Source organism: Fusarium oxysporum, chromosome 2, assembly GCF_000149955.1.
Source record: "Fusarium oxysporum f. sp. lycopersici 4287 chromosome 2, whole genome shotgun sequence".
NCBI lineage: Eukaryota > Fungi > Ascomycota > Sordariomycetes > Hypocreales > Nectriaceae > Fusarium > Fusarium oxysporum.
Genome location: NC_030987.1, coordinates 4,482,451 through 4,500,520, shown reverse-complemented (window position 1 = coordinate 4,500,520; position 18,070 = coordinate 4,482,451). Strand labels below are relative to the sequence as shown.

The 18,070-nt window shown below is 46.2% G+C and overlaps 6 protein-coding genes, 1 non-coding gene and 1 pseudogene across 8 annotated transcripts; 5 read left to right on the top strand and 3 right to left on the bottom strand.

The window, feature by feature from the left end:
- Nucleotides 1-255: 255 nt before the first annotated feature.
- FOXG_19889 (uncharacterized protein) lies at nt 256-487 on the top strand. The gene has a single exon (XM_018400168.1). The coding sequence runs from the start codon at nt 305-307 to the stop codon at nt 434-436; it is 132 nt and encodes a 43-aa protein (XP_018245751.1). The 5' UTR covers nt 256-304; the 3' UTR covers nt 437-487.
- A 3,304-nt stretch (nt 488-3,791) lies between these two features.
- FOXG_19888 lies at nt 3,792-3,907 on the top strand. The gene has a single exon. It is a non-coding gene; the product is annotated as a tRNA-Gln (tRNA).
- A 1,419-nt stretch (nt 3,908-5,326) lies between these two features.
- Nucleotides 5,327-6,631, top strand: FOXG_08795 (uncharacterized protein; the record flags this gene model as incomplete). The annotated part of the gene is made up of 3 exons (XM_018387824.1): nt 5,327-5,623; nt 5,679-5,878; nt 5,962-6,631. The coding sequence occupies 3 exons, from the start codon at nt 5,327-5,329 to the stop codon at nt 6,629-6,631; spliced, it is 1,167 nt and encodes a 388-aa protein (XP_018245750.1).
- Nucleotides 6,632-7,959: 1,328 nt separating this feature from the next.
- FOXG_08794 (uncharacterized protein) lies at nt 7,960-9,914 on the bottom strand (the record flags this gene model as incomplete). Its single annotated transcript, XM_018387823.1, has 7 exons — nt 7,960-8,328; nt 8,391-8,945; nt 8,993-9,250; nt 9,300-9,502; nt 9,565-9,664; nt 9,715-9,824; nt 9,872-9,914. The coding sequence occupies 7 exons, from the start codon at nt 9,912-9,914 to the stop codon at nt 7,996-7,998; spliced, it is 1,602 nt and encodes a 533-aa protein (XP_018245749.1). The 3' UTR covers nt 7,960-7,995.
- A 394-nt stretch (nt 9,915-10,308) lies between these two features.
- FOXG_08793 (uncharacterized protein) lies at nt 10,309-12,010 on the bottom strand. The gene is made up of 6 exons (XM_018387822.1): nt 11,741-12,010; nt 11,647-11,683; nt 11,359-11,597; nt 11,084-11,307; nt 10,907-11,037; nt 10,309-10,860 (listed from the first exon to the last, which is right to left on the bottom strand). Exons 1-6 carry the CDS (start codon nt 11,897-11,899, stop codon nt 10,475-10,477), a joined length of 1,176 nt encoding a protein of 391 aa, XP_018245748.1. The 5' UTR covers nt 11,900-12,010; the 3' UTR covers nt 10,309-10,474.
- A 2,912-nt stretch (nt 12,011-14,922) lies between these two features.
- Nucleotides 14,923-16,274, bottom strand: FOXG_19887 (uncharacterized protein). Its single transcript, XM_018400167.1, has one exon. It carries the CDS (start codon nt 16,216-16,218, stop codon nt 15,199-15,201), a length of 1,020 nt encoding a protein of 339 aa, XP_018245747.1. The 5' UTR covers nt 16,219-16,274; the 3' UTR covers nt 14,923-15,198.
- A 170-nt stretch (nt 16,275-16,444) lies between these two features.
- FOXG_08792 (uncharacterized protein) lies at nt 16,445-17,747 on the top strand. Its single transcript, XM_018387821.1, has one exon. The coding sequence runs from the start codon at nt 16,493-16,495 to the stop codon at nt 17,726-17,728; it is 1,236 nt and encodes a 411-aa protein (XP_018245746.1). The 5' UTR covers nt 16,445-16,492; the 3' UTR covers nt 17,729-17,747.
- A 165-nt stretch (nt 17,748-17,912) lies between these two features.
- Nucleotides 17,913-18,021, top strand: FOXG_19886 (annotated as a pseudogene). Its single transcript has one exon. The product of its transcript is annotated as a tRNA-OTHER (tRNA).
- Nucleotides 18,022-18,070: the final 49 nt, after the last annotated feature.

Genomic DNA, 18,070 nt, shown 5'->3' with positions numbered 1-18,070 from the left:
TTATTAGCTAAATTATCAATCCTCTATCATATTCTATTTTCTTAATTCGCGTTCTGTCTGTATACCACCTGTTGCTAAGCTTTGCCCCTTTAGTGTAATAGCCTAGCCACCTAAATCAAGGGTTTATCTCGATTCCTTTTTTCAGGGCATTCCAGGGCATCGCCGCTTTTCACGAAAGGGCGGGACTAAGGCGGACCGACCGGAAGAGAGTGAGGATTCATCGGTGAAGGATCTCTGGCAGAGAAGTATTAGATGGGAGTGTGCCGATTGACCCGGCTGTCAACAGTCTTGCTCAAACTATGGAATGGGAGACCAGGAGACCAAAGTGAATAACGGTGGTGTTGGAATCAAGCAAGATCTGCAGTTCAAGAAGTCGATATTCGTTCAAGTTCTTGTAGCCAACAAGCATTCCGGAGTCAGTGGCTGGTCCAAATAGCCCGAAGGCATCGTAAGAGTCGAGTGCCTTGCTTGATACTTTGAAATCAAGGATAATCTCAAACGCAGCCTTGCATTTGTGACTGACGTGCCGGCTTTCAAGCTGGCAATCGCCTGTCAGGCGATGTAATCGCGGCAAGTTCGGCCTCATAGATGTTGGAAAACGTATCCTATGTAATGAAGATGTTTTTCTGATATGTTTGGTCCAAGGTTAGGCTTTTAAAATTATCGAATATTGAGGCTGCTTTTATTTGTGACTGACCTGCCAACTCAGATATCCTAGGATATGAGTCATATGATAAGTCTTTTGCTATTCCCTGGCCCTGTGTCCAGGCGTAGACTCCTTGAGGCTGATTATTGCCCGGTTTCTCGCTGTTTTTCATCTTGTACGGCCGCCTAAACCTGCCTCAAGTTAGAAAAATACTCTTCTAAGTTAATAATATCGCAAGGCTAAAACCAACCTAAATGAGGATTTAATCATGCTTCAAAGCTCACCTAGGTTAATGAAGTCTATGAAGGAACTCCTGTTGGAGTAGACCCGTGAAGCTTTCCTCGCAGTTCTAGATTCGTCTTGGTGGAGTAGATGTAGATTTCTGTTGTGAAAGGTATTGACAGTAGTCAAGGAAGTGAAAGATGTGTGTTAAGTGCATGAATATGAGGAAGATGTGATGGAGAAAATGCGTAAATGGTCTAGTATGGGCAGTCGCGAGGGAACTAATGTCAGAGTTAGTGCTGTTATCAGTAGAAGGGGCTGACCACCTCCGGATGAAGTCGGATGGCATTACATAAGTGACGTATTGATAGGACCATATCTTCAGCGATCGATTTAGATGTAAAAGCATGAAAAGGGATGCAAACTCGATGAAGAGTGGTAGTTGCTGTGTTGGATGCCGATGTAGTAAAATAAAGCTGGAGTACTTGAGAAAAGCGAGGTTGCGGCTAAACCAAGGTAAAATGCGCGCACTTCCCGTGTTGTACTCCGTACAAAGCGCAGATTAGTCACAACAATGGCTGCTCACAGCGGAACCAGGGCTTATGTAGGTAAATTTAGTCTAAGCTTATGCAAATTTAGTGTAAATTTAGTTGACTTGTCAGGCCATGGCCAGACGTCCTCCTGCTTCTCGGGTCGCCAACATCTAAAGCGCCGTGGTTCTACAGCAACAGCAACGGCACATCTCATCAGTCGCGACAAGTACGAGCCCCATAAAACTCTTTCTAAGCTTAGGTTAAGATTATCCTAAATTACTCTAAAATCCTCAAATATTAGAAAAGCATTATCTGTAACTGTAAGAGCAGCATAGTATTCTCTTGCTTCTGACTGATGCTTCCCGTGGCCATATTAACATTGTAACGCTCAATTCTTGATACATATGACATGCAACCAGGTGTTATGGGGGGGGAGTGATCCTCGAAGCCTTGGTCTCCCCCCTGCTTCCGACTGATGATTCCCGTGGTCATATTAACACTATAACGCTCAACTCTTGACACACAAGGCTTCCCAGGTGTTGTAGGGGGAAGTGATTGGTCCCCCTTGATTCTGACTGATGCTTTCCGTGGTCAGGGTAAGTGCGAGGATAGGCTGTTCAACACACATTTGCTCGTCGCTGATAGCAAGCCTGGTCGGAAACCTTGATTCTTGAACCTGAGAAAGATAATCTTTAGCTGAGTTTATGATAAACTTCGGGCAATTCTTACATACCTAATCTAAATATTGCATAAGACGTAAACATTCGTGTTGATAGTATGGACGCCTAGATCTTCGATGCCCTCGGCTGATTGGCATTGTTGTGCTTAAGCTGGAAGCAATATTGATAAACCGGACTATTGATCGCCCCCTGTCCCTTGGCCCAGCTGTCCAGTCTCATCCATCCTATAAAAGGGGAGACCGAAATCAAACCCGGTGACACGGGTGCTCGAACTGGAAGGAATACTGATCTGTAGGGCTCTGTATCTGCTGTTCACCTCAGCCAGGTGACTTTGTATATGACTAGACGGTCGCCAAATAGAAGCTTACAGCATTGAAGGTGAAGCAGCGAAGCAGCTTAATTGCGATGTGGTATAGCGTCGATAAGCTTTATATTACTTCCTGTCGACTGATGTAGAAGCAAAGAGAATTGTGATAAAAAGAAAATAAATCCCTGTGTTGAAGGTCGAAATATAAGAGGGGCGATCGTGAAGAAGAAGGCTAACGATGCTGGGAGGGTTCATGGGAAGCGCGAAAGAAGTAGACGTGCCAGGTGCAGGAGCCACAGGTAATTCTAAGGCTTCTACTAGCGGCAAGGTCTATTTGCTGTGGTTCAAGTTGACCTTATGGATAAGGTCTAAAAGGCAGATGATATTATGATTCCCTCGTGCTTGAGAGCTTGCTTGTCAGCAGCCTGACGGGTGTGTGGTGTGCGATAGGAGACACAGATTAGCGATGAACATGAAAGGAGAGAGGTGAAAGACTTTGAGAAGGGCAAGATGGGTGATTACCCCATCGGGGCAGTTCGGTGGAGTCGCTTGCAGCTTTTGAGGTGTCTGTGGTTCTCGGAAGCGGCTCGACGATGCAGTGCCGTGAAGTGCGGGCCTGTGCCAACAGAGTCTCTATGAGGGAGAGAAAGTTAACAGCAGTTTGTGATGTTAAGCCTATATCAGTTCAATTAATCTGCATTTCTTTCACCTTCGGGCCCGCAACTGCCGGAGTGGTTAATCTCCTGCTTTTCTTACCGCACCCTTAGGGGGCTGGATCAACCCCTCGTTCATGAGGGGTAGCACGTGGTGAGTGCGATCAGTCCATCTCCTATCTTCTCGTCTCGTTAGAGTCAGTGAGGGAGTTACAGTTGTATTCTTTTGTTATATTTACCCCTGATTGGGGGTTTCCTTTTTGCATTTCTTGTCATATGACAGACATACTTACATGGGTGGACTATCTGCGCTGGATCTTTTATTGTATTACATGGATACGACAAAGGCTCCGACGCTAATACAGATAGATGTTGTTTTACTCTAGAGAATAAGATGAACAACTGCTCGCGAGCTTTGAGATAAAGCTCAGAATTTCTTCCTAGAACACCGTTCTGTTATTATACACGGATTCACCGGCGAAGGTTGAAAGTTCGAGTCTTTCATCGCGGGTTGGTTTCTCTTTTTGCACTTTTACACAAAGATGTCAATCCTAAGTCTCAGCAATCTGACTCGACCCCGATTGGTGTAATTAGCTAGCACATTGTTCATTGACCTCGAACAACGGTTGTTCTCAGGAGCACCGTTATTTAAAACTGTCAAAGGCTGCAGGACCAAGTCCTGCACTGGGGGTTCTCGTTTTTCAGTTCTGTACCAAGATTCCATTCCTAAGTTCCAACAACATCACTTGACCCTGGTTGGTGCAATCGGTTAGCACATCGTTCGTTGACCGCGAACAACGGTTGTTCTCATGAGCGCCGTTCGTCAAAACTGTCGAAGGCTGTAGGTTCAAGCCCTGCACTGGGGGTTCTCTTTTTGCAGTTCTGCGAAACATCGTGCTGCACCACGATTGCGCAGTGACCATAAACCCAACAGCTGCTACGAATGTGGGTATCATGTACATAAAGCTAGCGAAATTCCGTTTTCAAGGCGAAAAGCCCCCAGTCCAATTCCTTTAATTCTTTCTTAGGGAGACCTATTTTCTCGTCTGTCTAGCCATTCAGCTCATCGCTTAGCTTAAATGCTACTTAATCGGAAGAACATCCCACTTCAATTCCTAATAAATGGCGTTCTGCTATTTAGAGCTCTACTAAGAACAAATCATTTATATACTTCTTTCTAGCCTGCCTTAGCTTTCCTTAACAGCTTTTTTAATATCTCTGCGGATAAATAGCAAAACCCTCTAAGTACAAGACTAAGCTCTGCTTCTTTGTTATTAACAAGCTTAAGAAAGCCTTAATAAATCAGCCAGCCGACTTTTTAGGCTATATAAACTGACCAGGCTGACAGACTCATAGTCTTCGTACCTATAACCCATCATATGCCAGTATGTTGTCTTGGTGCACTTTCCAAGGTCCTATGAACCTTATTGCCTGGGTGTAGATAATAATGAGGAGGTATAAATCTGGCCCAGGGTCTAGATTGTAAGCCCACTCAAGACCCAGGAACCATATGACCTGCCTGGCCTGCTTTAAGCCTTTTTCAAAATATGTATACCTCCACCGTCAATGCATATGAGCGTTAGTGGCAGGATGGCGGTGAATAGGAATTAAGGTTTAAGGTATATACAAAGGGAGGCCTAAGCGGCTGAGAGAGTGGGGGTTACTTCAAGGCTGACTACATATGCAGGAACATCAATGTAATCCCTAAGTTTAAGTGGCGCTAAGTTAGCGTGCATGTTGACAGCCCAAGTTCAATGCGTGGAATGTCCTTCCTATGTATTTGTTGTCGAGACTTATTTTCACAGCACTTACTTCGGAACGGGGCTTATTGATCTCCGTTTTTTAACGGTGTGTTTAGCTATGACAAGCCACTGAGGGCGCTGGCTAAACCGACCTGACCTTTGAACTATGTCCGTTCTAAGAAGCCGAACGGTTGTGGATCTCCGTTTCTGGTTCTTAAGGCTGGAACTTAGAGGCCGTTTGAAGAACTTAGAAGCCGTTCGAAGTGTGAACCCTTCATTTTCGCCATGTGATCCTCATTCGATTAGTCGGGGTCGAGCTACCACCTGCAGAAGTTCTTGCCATTCAGCCCAATAGTATACCAAAATATTAGGTCTGCTGGATAGTGAGTTGATGATAATAGACAATGAAAAAAAGTATAAGAAGGCTGTTATAGACCTCTTTATCCTTCTGTTACCCACAACACATTTTACAATAAAGATCTATTCCTTATCTTAAAGAACTTTTACTTTTATTATACTCTTAGCAACCATCATAACTACAGTATGAAGCTTACCACAGCTCTTTTCGGTCTTACTGGACTTGTTGGTTTAGCCCTTAGCCAGGCGATCATCAAGAACAGTGGGGTCGACTCTGCAGCTGTTGTTCCGGACAGCTACATCGTCATGTACAAGCCCAATATGAAGTCTGGCAGCAAACAGAAGCACGAACATACCATCACTTCCAAGGCCAAGACTAAGGGCAAGGAGGGTGTTATTGAGAATATCAACCTTGGTGGTTTCCAAGGCTACATTGCTGAGATTCCAGCCTCAGAGCTCAAAGATGTTATCAACTCTGATCTAGTAAGCGCTTCTAACCTTGAGTTCTAATGAGATAGAAACTAACTCTAGTGACTAGGTCGCTTATATTGAGAAGGATACTGTGGTTAATATCACTGCCGCTGCTGCCTTTCCCTTTGGCCCCCTAACCAAGCGCGCATACACCAACCAGCAACGAGCCCTTGGGGTCTCGCTCGCATCTCACATGCACCTAATCCCAATTCCCCCGGCTTCGACTCAAGCTACTACTATGACACCACTGCCGGCGCCGGCACAAATGTATATATAATCGACACAGGCATTCGAATCACCCACAAGGAGTTCTCAGATGGCCGCGCCACCTGGGGTGCCAACTTTATCAGCGGCTCTCCCAATACGGACGAATATGGCCATGGCACTCACGTTGCCGGCACTATCGGCGGCAAAACCTACGGCGTGGCCAAGTCCTGTCAAATGTTTGCAGTTAAGGTGCTCGATAAGACCGGCTCTGGCACTATGGCTGGTGTAATCCAAGGCCTACAGTGGACTGTCAAAAACGCCAAGGCCCGAGGTGTCACCAAAAAGGCTGTCATTAATATGTCCCTCGGGGGCTACTATACTGCCGCCGTCAATGATGCCGTCAAGGCCGCTACTGATGCTGGTCTCACCGTTGTTGTCGCTGCTGGCAATTCAGATGACGACGCCTCATACTACTCACCCGCTTCTGCCCCATCCGCTATTACTGTCGGTGCTGTTGAATCTTCTAACTACCGTACTGCGTGGTCTAATTATGGCTCCTTAGTTGATATCTTTGCACCTGGTAGTGGTGTTCTCAGTGCGTGGCACCTTAGCGACTCCGGCAGCAGGTACCTTTCTGGCACGAGCATGGCCGCGCCCCATGTTGCTGGTCTTGCTGCATATTTTATCTCGAAGGAGGGCATCCGAGGTTCTGCTGCTGTCACTCAACGTATCCTCACCGCTGCTATTCCCAATGTTGTGTCTGACCCCAATGGCAGTAATAACCGCCTTGCCTATAATGCGGGTGGTGCATAGTCTATAGGCAACATACTCAAGAATAGGTTCCATATAGCAGTGTCAAGCCAGGGCTGCGGCGAGATACTTGATAATTCAATAAAGCTGTTTGGAAACACAATAGTTGTGCAGGTGCGAACGAGAACTTCAATAACGATCCAGAGATGATAGAGTCATGTTGACACTACTGAGACCGTACTGGCCGTCTTCGACCTGACCTTTTCATGCACCAATTGGCTTTACCATTCATGCCGACAGCGGGAAGACCACGTCGAGTTCAAATGATGGGTCAAGGTTTCCGCACTGCTTTTAATACCACACAGCACCTTCAAGATCGGAGGGTGCAACAGGCGCAAGAGGCGGCCCCATTAAGCACGGCCAGGAGGATGAAACACCACATGCAAGAGAACTAGCAATGCTTATTCCTATTGCATTCTTCGAACCTATTGCTCCGGGGGGGCGGGTGATGTGGGTTTGGATGGTCGAGGGATATGCTGTACAGATTCACAAGTAGCTTGTTTGATCCTTTGGATCGAATCAACTATCATCTCAAACGTAGCATTGCATTCTGGACTGATCTGTCGACTATCAAGCTCCCAGGCCATTCGATCGCTTGAAGATTGGAACTCCGCAACACTCCTCCGAGGCGTTCGAGACTCATGTTAGTGGAATAGGTGTAGATTTGTGCCAAGTGCGTCTTGGGATGGACCCGCGGAACTTTCGATGAGTTTGGATAACAGTGGCAGAAGTACTACATTCACAGTTTGATTCTCCTTGTGTAACGTTTGAATGCCAAAATACCACTCCTGAGTTTCAAAAACATCATGCCCGGGTTGGTGCAGTTGGTGAGCACATTGTCTTGGTCGACGGTTACCCCCTGTGGTGCCGTACAAACTACTGCTGTTATGCAAATACAAAGGTCACGAGTTCATATCTTGTACTGAGGATTTCCTTTTTGCATTTGTTGTCATATGACGCACATACTTTCATGGATGGATACTGTCTGCGCTGGAACTCCTGTTACATTAACTGGCTACCACAAAGACTCCGACGCCAATGCAGGTAGATGTTGTTTTACTTTATAGAATAAGATGAACAATAACTCGCGTCCTTTGAGACAAAGCTTAGAATTGTTTCAATGTGGACGAATGTGAAGCGCCTCAGTGTGGTAGTGCACATCACAAACCGTCAGCGACACCAGTTCATTCTAACAAAAGTAGCTTTGCTGTCTCATCTGCCTTTGATGCAGGCGATTTCATCCTAATATTTGTTAAAGTCAATTTGTGTTTATTTAGTGTCTTTCCACAGACGGTTTGTTGGATTGGAGTAGCTTGGAATATCAATTCTTGCCAACAGCAATTCAGTCACCCGAAGGGAAAGAACAGCTAAAGCTTGGCCACCAAACTCTTCCTTGCTTCCTTTTCTTTGTCTCGCAGCAATCTTCTGAGAATCTTGCCACTGGGACTCTTTGGGATTGTCTCAATAAACTCAACTCCACCTCCAAGCCACTTGTATCTTTGCTTATGATCTTCAACATGTTTGCAGATTGCACGAGCAAGCGCTTCGTCAGGTTGACCGCCACAAGCATCCGACTTGACGATGTATGCCTTGGATACCTCGCCGGCCTTGTCGTTGGGTGTTTGGATAACAGCGCAGTCTGAGACGTATGGGTGTGAAAGGAGATGAGCTTCGAGCTCTGCTGGGGCAACTTGGTGACCCTGTGTACATATCAGCCGCTGTTTCTGGAACATCCAGTTTGGAAGGGTGGAAGTAGGCTTACGTTGACCTTGATAAGCTCCTTGAGTCTGTCCACCACTACGCGATGTTCGTTCTCAGAATGCGCTAGCCGAATGAGAACCTCATCGCCGGTCCGAATCCAGCGACCGTCCTTCCTCCAGATGAAAGTCTCAGATGTAGCCCGTTCGTTTTTAATATAACCCAAGACCAACGAAGGTGTCTGCACGAGTAGCTCGCCCGGCTTGTTGTACTCTGTAATCTCTTCGCCCGTCTCGATGTCGATAATCATGGCTTTAGTTGCGGGCACCAAAGAGCTTGAAGATCCAATGTCGATGTCGTCTTCGCTCGTGGTACAGACTACTGTACAGGTTTCAGTCAAACCTATGACTGTCAGTTTTGAGTCATGGGGAGGGGCTATGCCACAGGGTTGAGTACCGTAGCCTTGACCGACACGCCATTTCGGATACTGCCTTTTGACCTCTTCAACTACTTCCGAACCTAGAGGTGCAGCACCAGTATATAGCCAACGCACGGAGCTCAAGTCGAAATTGGCACACAGGGCCTGGTTATGGATGATACGGATGATGATGGGCGGTACCTGCAGTGGTGAGATTTCGAATTGTAGGAGCAGGAGTGACAACTTACGACAAACATATGGGCGATCTTATATGTTTGAACAGCAACCAAAGCCTTCTCCAGATCGAACTCAGGTAGGACGACAACTTCGTCACCTCGGAAAGTGCTTGCAAAGGAAATAATGAGTAATCCGTAAATATGGCTGAAAGGAAGGGCACCGAGACATGCTTGCGTCTCGATTCCATCTTTCTTTCTCGAAACGCTCTCGTATGTCGTGAGTTGAAGGACGTTGGCGATAACGTTTCTATGGGAGATCATAACTGCTTTCTGTCATCGGTGAGTGAGTCAACGTGTAACAGTACTCCTTTGCACTTACTGGAAGTCCAGACGTTCCGCTGGAGTAGCAGAGGAAGGCGACTTGCCTCGCACCTTGGCCTTTAACCCATTTTAGTGGTTCCAACTTTGGTAGGTCTGCGCCGTCTTTCACAAGATTATCAAATGTTGTGAAAGGCAGTTTTGAGTTGTCGCCTGGCGTAGCTAGAATGAATATGCGATCTTGAGGAATACCTACAGTCTTGGCTGCTTTGACGGCGATATCAAGACGGCTAGCGCATGTGAAGAGCGCTTTGACCCCAGATGACCGCAGTTGATGTCCAGGTCTGAAGCAGAGTGTGCAGCGCTCACGGGTGTAATAATGCCGTTCAGTCGATGAATAGCTTGCGTAACTGTGAAGCTATCGATCTGCAAATCATCAGTTAACCCGTTGACAAAAACAAGCGCTTCTAGCCTACAGTATTGACAGAAAAGATGGAAACGACCTTGACCCATTCAACACCTTCGTTTGGTGAAAAGTCGAGTCTTTTGGCGAGCGCACAGGCTAGGAAGTCGGCGTCGGGAGGATCTGACAGAATGAGCACTATTTCTGTAGGAGGGTTGGTTGGTTCATACCAATTGGGAGCTTTGGCACCCACGATGGAGGTGTGAAGACCATTTTCGTGTATTCTATGTATGTGAAACTGAGTTGTTGTGTTGTTTTGGATTCACATCTCAGTGAGTGGGCCCGGAGGACGGTCTTTATACTAAGGTGTTCGGATCAGAACTCCTTGGGCGAAATATTTGCGGGGCTGCGACGGTAATTGCAAGCGGCAAAGGAATATGGGGTTGTATCTAAATAACATCTGGGGTAAATAATCCTTTGTATGCATTAAAGGTATCTTTTCTAACTAACTGCCGGAGCTGTTGGAGTTCGGGTTTCCTGGATCCGAAGCCGATCCCCAGACCCGATATGCGATAGCTTCGGATCACAGAATCTCCTGGATGCGGAACATCAAAGTAAAGAATTTAAAAACTTCTAGTTCAAGAAGAATTGATTACTTCATTATATGTGAGATTCAGTGATGTTTGATAAAATTCTATCAAGTTCTATTGAGACATGTTCTTGCTTCGTGACTGTTGAGCCGGTTTTTTCGTTTATACACCGAAGTCGAATTGGTTATCCTGTCATCTGTATTACCCTTCACTCTCCATTTACCTTGCTTCTCGATATCATTATTACTGTCTAGCTGTTGAAATACGAACAGTTGTTTCGTTCTTGACCATGATTCCGCCAAAGGGCGAACCAGTGTTGAACTCTTCTGAGCCATGATCATGGGCACGACCAGTGACGGTTGAAACGTTTCCTCGGTATCGATCCATAGCATGACTCTCAAAGTCAGACAATGAGCCTCGACCGCCCTGATCGGAATCGGCAAGTTGATGAGTGGAGCTTGACTCGTCGTTGTCTTTGTTGTTGGGAAGGGTTGACAGTCGAATCGTGTTCTTGGTCTGACTACGGCCGTAGCTGGGTCCGTAGCTGTTGGAACCGGAGCCGATGGTCGATGTCGGGTTGGTGCAAGTGAAGAGGTATAGGATGGCGGGACGGACGGTAGGCAGGCAGGCTAAGAAACGTTAGCAACGGCTAGGGGAGCAAGATTCAATACATACTTGATACAGTGACAAGATTCACTTCAACAGAAGCCCAGACTACAATGGTGACCAAGTTCCAGGTTAGATCCTCTGACGTGGCATCGAACTGGGTTGAGGCCACGATGATAACCATGGCTGAAGCGCAAATGCTGCAGGAGTTAGCAAAGATCACGCTGCGGTAGCGTCGTCACTTACACAATACCAAACACAAACATGAGCATGATACCGATCTTCTGAAAGAAAGGCAACTGTAACTTGCGAATCTGAAGAATCGGCAGGGCAATGATTGCTATATCGAGCATAACGTGGACCAGGATAGTACCGAAAAAGAACTTCTTATCCTCAATGGCGCATGAGCCTCCAGCAGAGGGATCCCAGAAGCGCTGCACGGGGATACAATGGAAGATACCCATGAATGTCTGCTAACGTTAGAGCCTCTCTTCAAGCATATGGCTTCGGGGCATACTCACTCGAATGATAATCCATATCAGTGAACAGCAGGCCAAGATCTGAATTGGAAGCTTGATGTTGGTGACTCGGAACATGCGCCAGTAAAAGCTCAAGATCGATCCTTTGGCGCAAAAGAGAGCAGTAGCGTAGAACAATTCGGCAACGTAGAGGATGAGACTGTTGTGCATCAATATTTCCACCTTGGTCCCGCGACCATGAATGTCGTTGATGTGAAGTCCGAGTCCGGCATCTTTGATCCCTGGTCGAGGTTAGATTCGGTCGTATCGAATATCGTGATTTGAACGTACAGATAGGAATTATCACTACCCAAGCGATAGCTACAGCCTTGATGAAGTTAGTATAATGCTCAAAAGTTAATGACATGTAGAGTCGTCGACTTACATAGCAACCAATCGCAAACCAATCATCCCACCAGAACTCAATTCTCGTAAGTCGTCGACTCAATAACCGCAACCCGATAAAAACCGTCGCAGCCCCAAACGTAATGAATTCAGAAATCCATAAATCAATCTGCTTCGACTCCCTCGGCGTCGTCTCCATCTTGTAATGGGCAAATCGATATCGCAACCTCTGTTGTCAAAGATTCAGAAGTCAAAAACCACAAAAGAAGAGAAATAAAAGAGGCGCATCAAATAGATTAGCGAACCGCCCGCTGAAGGGATCGTGCTATGATATACGACCACTGCTCCCGCGGCAAATCATGGATCCAGGATCGACACGTACGTGCATTAGCGGAGGAATCCACAGCTGTTTTGGAACGTTATGAACTAGACTTGTGAGATAAGAACTAACTAGGGCAAGATATGTTCTATGCAGATCCAACGGTCGGCGTTATACTAAGAATCGGCATATGACATGCTATCATTCGCTACCTATATAACTGGATGGCAGCTGAGCACACGAGTCGTCGGTTGCCAGCGGTGAACGGCATTTCCTTACCCTGTTTTTTCAAGGATATGGGATTGGGGATTTCTTCAGTGCCGATCTTTTTGTGGGCTTCTTGTTCCCCGAGTGGTGAGATTGTATGTAAATGCCCCTGGCGATAGTTGGGCTTCTCCAAGGATTCATCTGGGAGGGCCTCACGGAAGATGGGGCATCCGGTTGCATCGTGTAGAATACGAGAATGATGAATACAAAGAAATTATAATTCACTTCATGAGGACGCTGTTCTAGAAGATGTCTGGAAGTTTGAGATAGACATGATATCTACGAGTAAACTAACGGCCGCCACTAGAATCCATTGTCTGTGCAATTCAACAGCATCCAAACTCTGTACATCTTTCACTACTCCACATTAGGTGTCGTCAGCTCAAACTAAACAAGGCTGCTTTTAATTTGCGCATCTACGGTTGGTCCGCTGAAACCCGACGGGCACTACGAGTCATTAACGAGACTAGATCTACGGCTACTATTTCTGGTGAACCAATCGGATTAATTCTATATCGTCGATCATCTTCAAACAGAGACAGTCCCTCCGAAAGGATGGGTATCGATGTGTCTTGACTTTCATCGGTATTTGAATTAGAGTTTGGAAAATGGAGTCTTGAAATGAACGTTGTGGACCTTTATGGAGACGGGGAGAGCGGTTCGCTTCGGGGTTTAGGGATGATGCTTGAATATGCGGGTTCTCCCTGTTATGAATGCATATTTCTTGGTCTCGAAACATTAGGGCAAAGCTTGGACTTGGGAGTGACCTCCATAACAGCCTTGCTTAGCTTTTTAGTAATAAGTAATTTGGATATTTCAACATGTCATGGATTCGATGCCTTCGTTCTGGCATAGGTATTAGGTCTTACCGTCAAGCCGTTGGGAACGTTTGGAGATTAGAACATGACTATACGTCTGCTAATTTCCGTCTCCGCGCGAGCAGAGTGACTCATGAATAAGATGTCGGCGAAACTAGACATTGGCTCGGATAGAAAAATGATGAAACATATCCAGTAGATAGAGTTTGACTCGTAACGTCGGCAAATTCTTGAATCGTCTCCAATTCCATAGTCAAACTCCTTCAAGTCCCCGTCGGAGAATACAGGGATAAGACTCCAACTACTCCTCTTCCGGACTCCAACTCGCTTATGCCGTCTCGCGCTCCTATAAGACCAACAAGCCCCTTTGTTCTTGCTTAATACGTCGTATCTCTCAATGTAACTGCAGCCTCGCTATGAAACGGGAATGCTATTTGATCGGCGACAGCGTATCTCAAAAGAATCTCTCCGGCCAAAGATGGTCCAATCGGTTTTGGGTTTAGCTGCCGCGCCCCTTTTACTCGCGACAAGGGGATGAATCCGAAAATTCACTAGGGTTCGTATCCAAGCGGGTTTGCCGCCGTTGCCGTTGACGTTGCAATGTATGAGACTGGGATGGATAGAAATCGAAAGGGATAGTTGTCAAAGCGTTGATTATAGTCAAACATTGTTCTTTCCATCCAAGCGCGAGTTCTGAGATTGGCATTGCCTTTGTGTCCGTCTCTTGTCGTCGTGTGTTGCCTCGATATTAAATGTAGTTATGTATATTAAGAAAGTTTCCTTACTTGTAGCATCCGCTTAACAAATTCGTATTAACTTATAGTCTACATCTAATAAATTCAAATACTCACAGTGGGAAAGTATTCCCCTTTTCTAAGTCATTCATGGCGACGAGTTTGTAATGCAGGACAGGTTTGTTCATATTACTTTTCAATCAATGTGCTGTTGACTTGTTTGTTGGTTTGCTTTCAGTGGACCTGTTGAGCAAGTAAAAGCAAATAATCCTTGTGAAACTGTGTCTTAGGTTTTCTTGATGCTAGTCGTTATGTTGTCCTGCGGGTTGTCCCCTGTCACTATTAATTACTCAGTCTCTTCTTGGTATTACCGAACCGCCATAAAAAGCAAAACTACTTTATGTTTCTCAAGTCTACCACTTCCATTTGTACAGAATCTCACCGCAAAGACAACACTTCCTACAAACGCCCAATGATCAGAATGCCAGATGTGTTATTTACAGTTGAGACTTGTGGCTGGGAGTTTAAATCAGCAGAGATAACTTAGAGACCCTGGACTCAATGAGTATGGAGGATGAAAGGTTCGCACGAATGAAGTCATAAAGAATTCACAAACCTGCAGATTCTGAGAGGCGTACTACCATACGGTACAACTGACGAACAGAGCCCCAAGCATTTCGCGGGGGCGAGGTCTATCCTTTTATCAAACCAAGAAAAGGACGTTGATGAGCGAGTCTGGCGGAATTTTCTAGCCTGCTTTTCTAACCTGAACAACGTGTCAACGGCCTGGTTGATGTGAATACCCGTCAATTCAGTATCAGAAACAAAATATCAGTGACAGCCAAGGGTCGCGGTCTCTGTATATCAACGAAAGGGCGCTTAGGTTGGGACTTGCTCTCTACACGTGAAGTTGATGAAGTGTGGATTTTGGAGGGATGCCTGGTTCCTTGTCTGCTACGGCCTACAGCCAATGGACGATATCTCTTGTTGGGAGAAGCGTATGTTCATGGTATCATGTATGGAGAGGCTTTAAAGGTTTGGATCTCGACAAACTTGACCCGGTCATTATTGTCTAGTCTAGAGACTCCAGTATACTTTATCAGTTTAATAAGGGCATTTGAACCCATTGGAACACACTCAGTTGGTTTATCGCGGTGTTTCTGCAGAAGGCCCAAGTCGCTAAATGGTAAAAGTGAGATTGGACAAATGTTGTAGGTTCCTTAGCACTTCATAGGGTGAGGGAATCCATTACTGGCAGGCTATACATTGGACGGCAGATAGATCACATTGCCAAACCGCATATATGGCAATCCAAGCCAATACGAGAAGCTGATCCGAAGCTTGACAATTAGAAACAGTGTCAATCGTCTAGGAAACCACCAAATTGCTCATCTAGAATGTCGAACTCTGGCTCCGAGTCCTCCTGAGTCGTTTCGCCATCATCATCCCATGCCGCATTGCCATCCAGTTTCATTGTTTTGCCAGTCAACACATCTAGCGACCGTGTATCAAATCGTGGAAGGGTTTGAGTCAGAATCCTTATGGTTTTAGGGGATGCCATTCGAGTTACAAGAGCCTCCGCCTGTTCCCGTATGTCCGCTTTCAATTGAGTCCACCCCCCGCCCTGAGAACCGCATTGTTGAGAGTGAGACGCTGACGTTATGCCCGGCAGATCTGGAAGCAGACTCAATTTGACGACCACCGTACTTAACCGTAATTTACTATCGAGATCTTGAGTTTTCAATACCTCAGGGCAGATACTGCGCATCCATAAGTGAAGGGTTCTAAGAGTGGGAAGAAGAGCAGCGATAGATGGGCAAATGTGACGTTCGTTCCCTTGCTCCAGAGAGGTGCCAGATAGGTCCAGCACCAAAACGCTCAGATTTTGCACTGAGAGCAAAGCTTGCACCGTAGATAGTGACAGATAACCCTCCGGGGTGGAAAAGGGATGAGTAGATCTCCAGGCCCGTACGCGCAATGTACGCAATCTATGAGACTGTTGGACGATAATGGCAAGCTGAGCGATGTCGTCATTTAGGGTCTTTTTCCGAGTCTCGACCAAGTTCCTACGAAATCCTAGGGTAGCAGGCTGTAAATTCGACTCCTGCAGTGGAGAGGTGTCGTATTGGTATCCTCTTAGATCAAGATCTAGGGTTTCCAGGTTGCTTTCAAGCGGCGAAGCCTTTTTCGTTGCCGTAGAGATGATGAGATTTCGAAGGGCCTCTTGAGAAAGGGTGATGGAATTGAAGCATGCAGGAAGAGCGAAACCGAACCACTCTTTGCAGACTGTGAGGCGGCCTATATCCTCGTGAAAGAAAGACGAATCAAGTTGACCAAAGATCTGTCTTAGAATCTCGGTGGGTAAGCGTAGGAGTGGCATTGCAAAGTTGAGCAATATGAGTTGAGATAAGTTGCTGCAATGGCGAGACGCACGAGTTGTCGGTTATGTTGTTGGGAGAAAGTCACTCTTGATTGGCTGATTGTTTCAAGCCTCCCCGCATCGTTCGCGGATAAAGAGTAGCGAATCACGACGCGTCTACAGATCAAAGCATTCCAGAGCCTCAGCCGTTCTCTGAGTGAAGTGAACGATGACAGGGTCTACACGACTCTCCTTCATTTCTTGCGCACAAGGCATCTCCAGCTGAACAGGCAAGATGGAAAGACTAAGCGACTCTTGGCAGGGTTTTGACAGTCTGAAACCGGATTCAGAGAAACACAAGAGAATTCAGCTCATGTTCTCTTCGGCAAACTTTGAATATCTGGAGACGTGCGCGATAGAATCGCGCAGGAAGCATCAGCCAGGCTTGCCTCCGGATGTTTTATGTCGCACCGATCTGAATCATTTCACATCTGGGTTCAACAATGTTGTCCTGGAAATTGCATTTTCGGACAATGTGATCTGGGTCGCTCGAATTCCTCATCAAACACTGGGTAGCAACGATAAAACAGCATTACTCAGTGAGATCGCCACAATGAGGATAATCCAACAACATACTAACATCCCTATTCCTCGAGTTTTCAACTTTGGGATGTCTGCAGACCAACCCTTTGGCTACCCGTACATGTTCATGGAGCATCGTGGTCACTCCCTTCCGAATGGTCTAGCGACAACTATACCTTCCGAACATCATCCTAAAGTAGCGAAGCAGCTCTCAAACGTCTTTACAGAACTTCAAAATCTGACCCTTAGCCGCATTGGGCGCCTTTGGCGTGAAGATCAAGCTGATCAACCCGTTGAAGTTATTGCTATGGATTGGCACGCTTCGCCTGGACCTCTGGAAACGTCGTTTAAATATTTCTACAACCAAAGACAAGCCGAAAACAGGGAGTCGATTGACTCGCATCCAGATGACCCAGACTGGTTAACAGCATGCTGGGTACTGAAATCAGGTTTTACCCACATGGCCATTGAGGATAGGGTCCGAGGCCCATTTCCTCTATGTCATCTCGATCTACATTTTGGCAATATACCGTTTGACAAAGAGTACAACTTGACGGGAATTATTGATTGGAGTAACGCTCAAGCTGCTCCTCTCGAACAGCTGTCTGTTTGCCCAGAATTCGCCACCTCTCCAGGAATGTCAGATGAGGAGAATCAGCCCATGGTCGACTTAATGAATCTTGTTGTGCAATCCATAAGGGAGATAGAGCAGAATCAAGAAAGAAAGCCGCCTCTTGACAACCCAGATTTGGATATTTTAGGGCAATCGAGTCTTACACCCCTTTCCACCTACATGGCTTCCAAAAGTGCAGAGATCACCTATCGTCAGTACATGTCTTCACCCAGAGGAAGCCTCTTTGCTGGTAAGATGGTTGCAGGTCTTATCTTTGGGAAAGGTGTTACTTGGGACCAGCTGAAAGAGGTGTACGGTGTGATGCCACTTTTCTAGCTACGATTAGCTATTATCTACTCATATATCTATAGCCTTTGCTTCCGAAATCCAACCACTGGCGTGGACGTATATGATGGCACTCTGATGATATAAGGAATTCTATAGATATCTGTGAGGATTCCCAGCACTAGCTCAGCCTATATCAGCCAAAGATGCATAGCTCATTATCAACATACAGACGTCCGCTTTGGCGCAGTGGTGCGCGTACTACGTTGCTACCCATCCAGGGCCCCCTTCGGGAGTCACCTCTCTACAGTAGTAAGGTCCAGATTCGACTCCTGGGAGCGGAAGAGTATTATTTTTACCCTTCTTCCTCTTCTTAAACAAACAGTGCATGCT

Coding starts and splice junctions, on each gene's coding strand:
- FOXG_19889 (XM_018400168.1), top strand. CDS start 305: ATGGGAGACCAGGAGACCAAAGTGAATAACGGTGGTGTTGGAATCAAG.
- FOXG_08793 (XM_018387822.1), bottom strand. CDS start 11,899: ATGGAGACGACGCCGAGGGAGTCGAAGCAGATTGATTTATGGATTTCT. Junction 11,598..11,646: donor GGTAGTGATAATTCCTATCT/GTACGTTCAAAT, acceptor AACCTCGACCAG/GGATCAAAGATGCCGGACTC. Junction 10,861..10,906: donor GAATCTTGTCACTGTATCAA/GTATGTATTGAA, acceptor AACGTTTCTTAG/CCTGCCTGCCTACCGTCCGT.
- FOXG_19887 (XM_018400167.1), bottom strand. CDS start 16,218: ATGCCACTCCTACGCTTACCCACCGAGATTCTAAGACAGATCTTTGGT.
- FOXG_08792 (XM_018387821.1), top strand. CDS start 16,493: ATGGAAAGACTAAGCGACTCTTGGCAGGGTTTTGACAGTCTGAAACCG.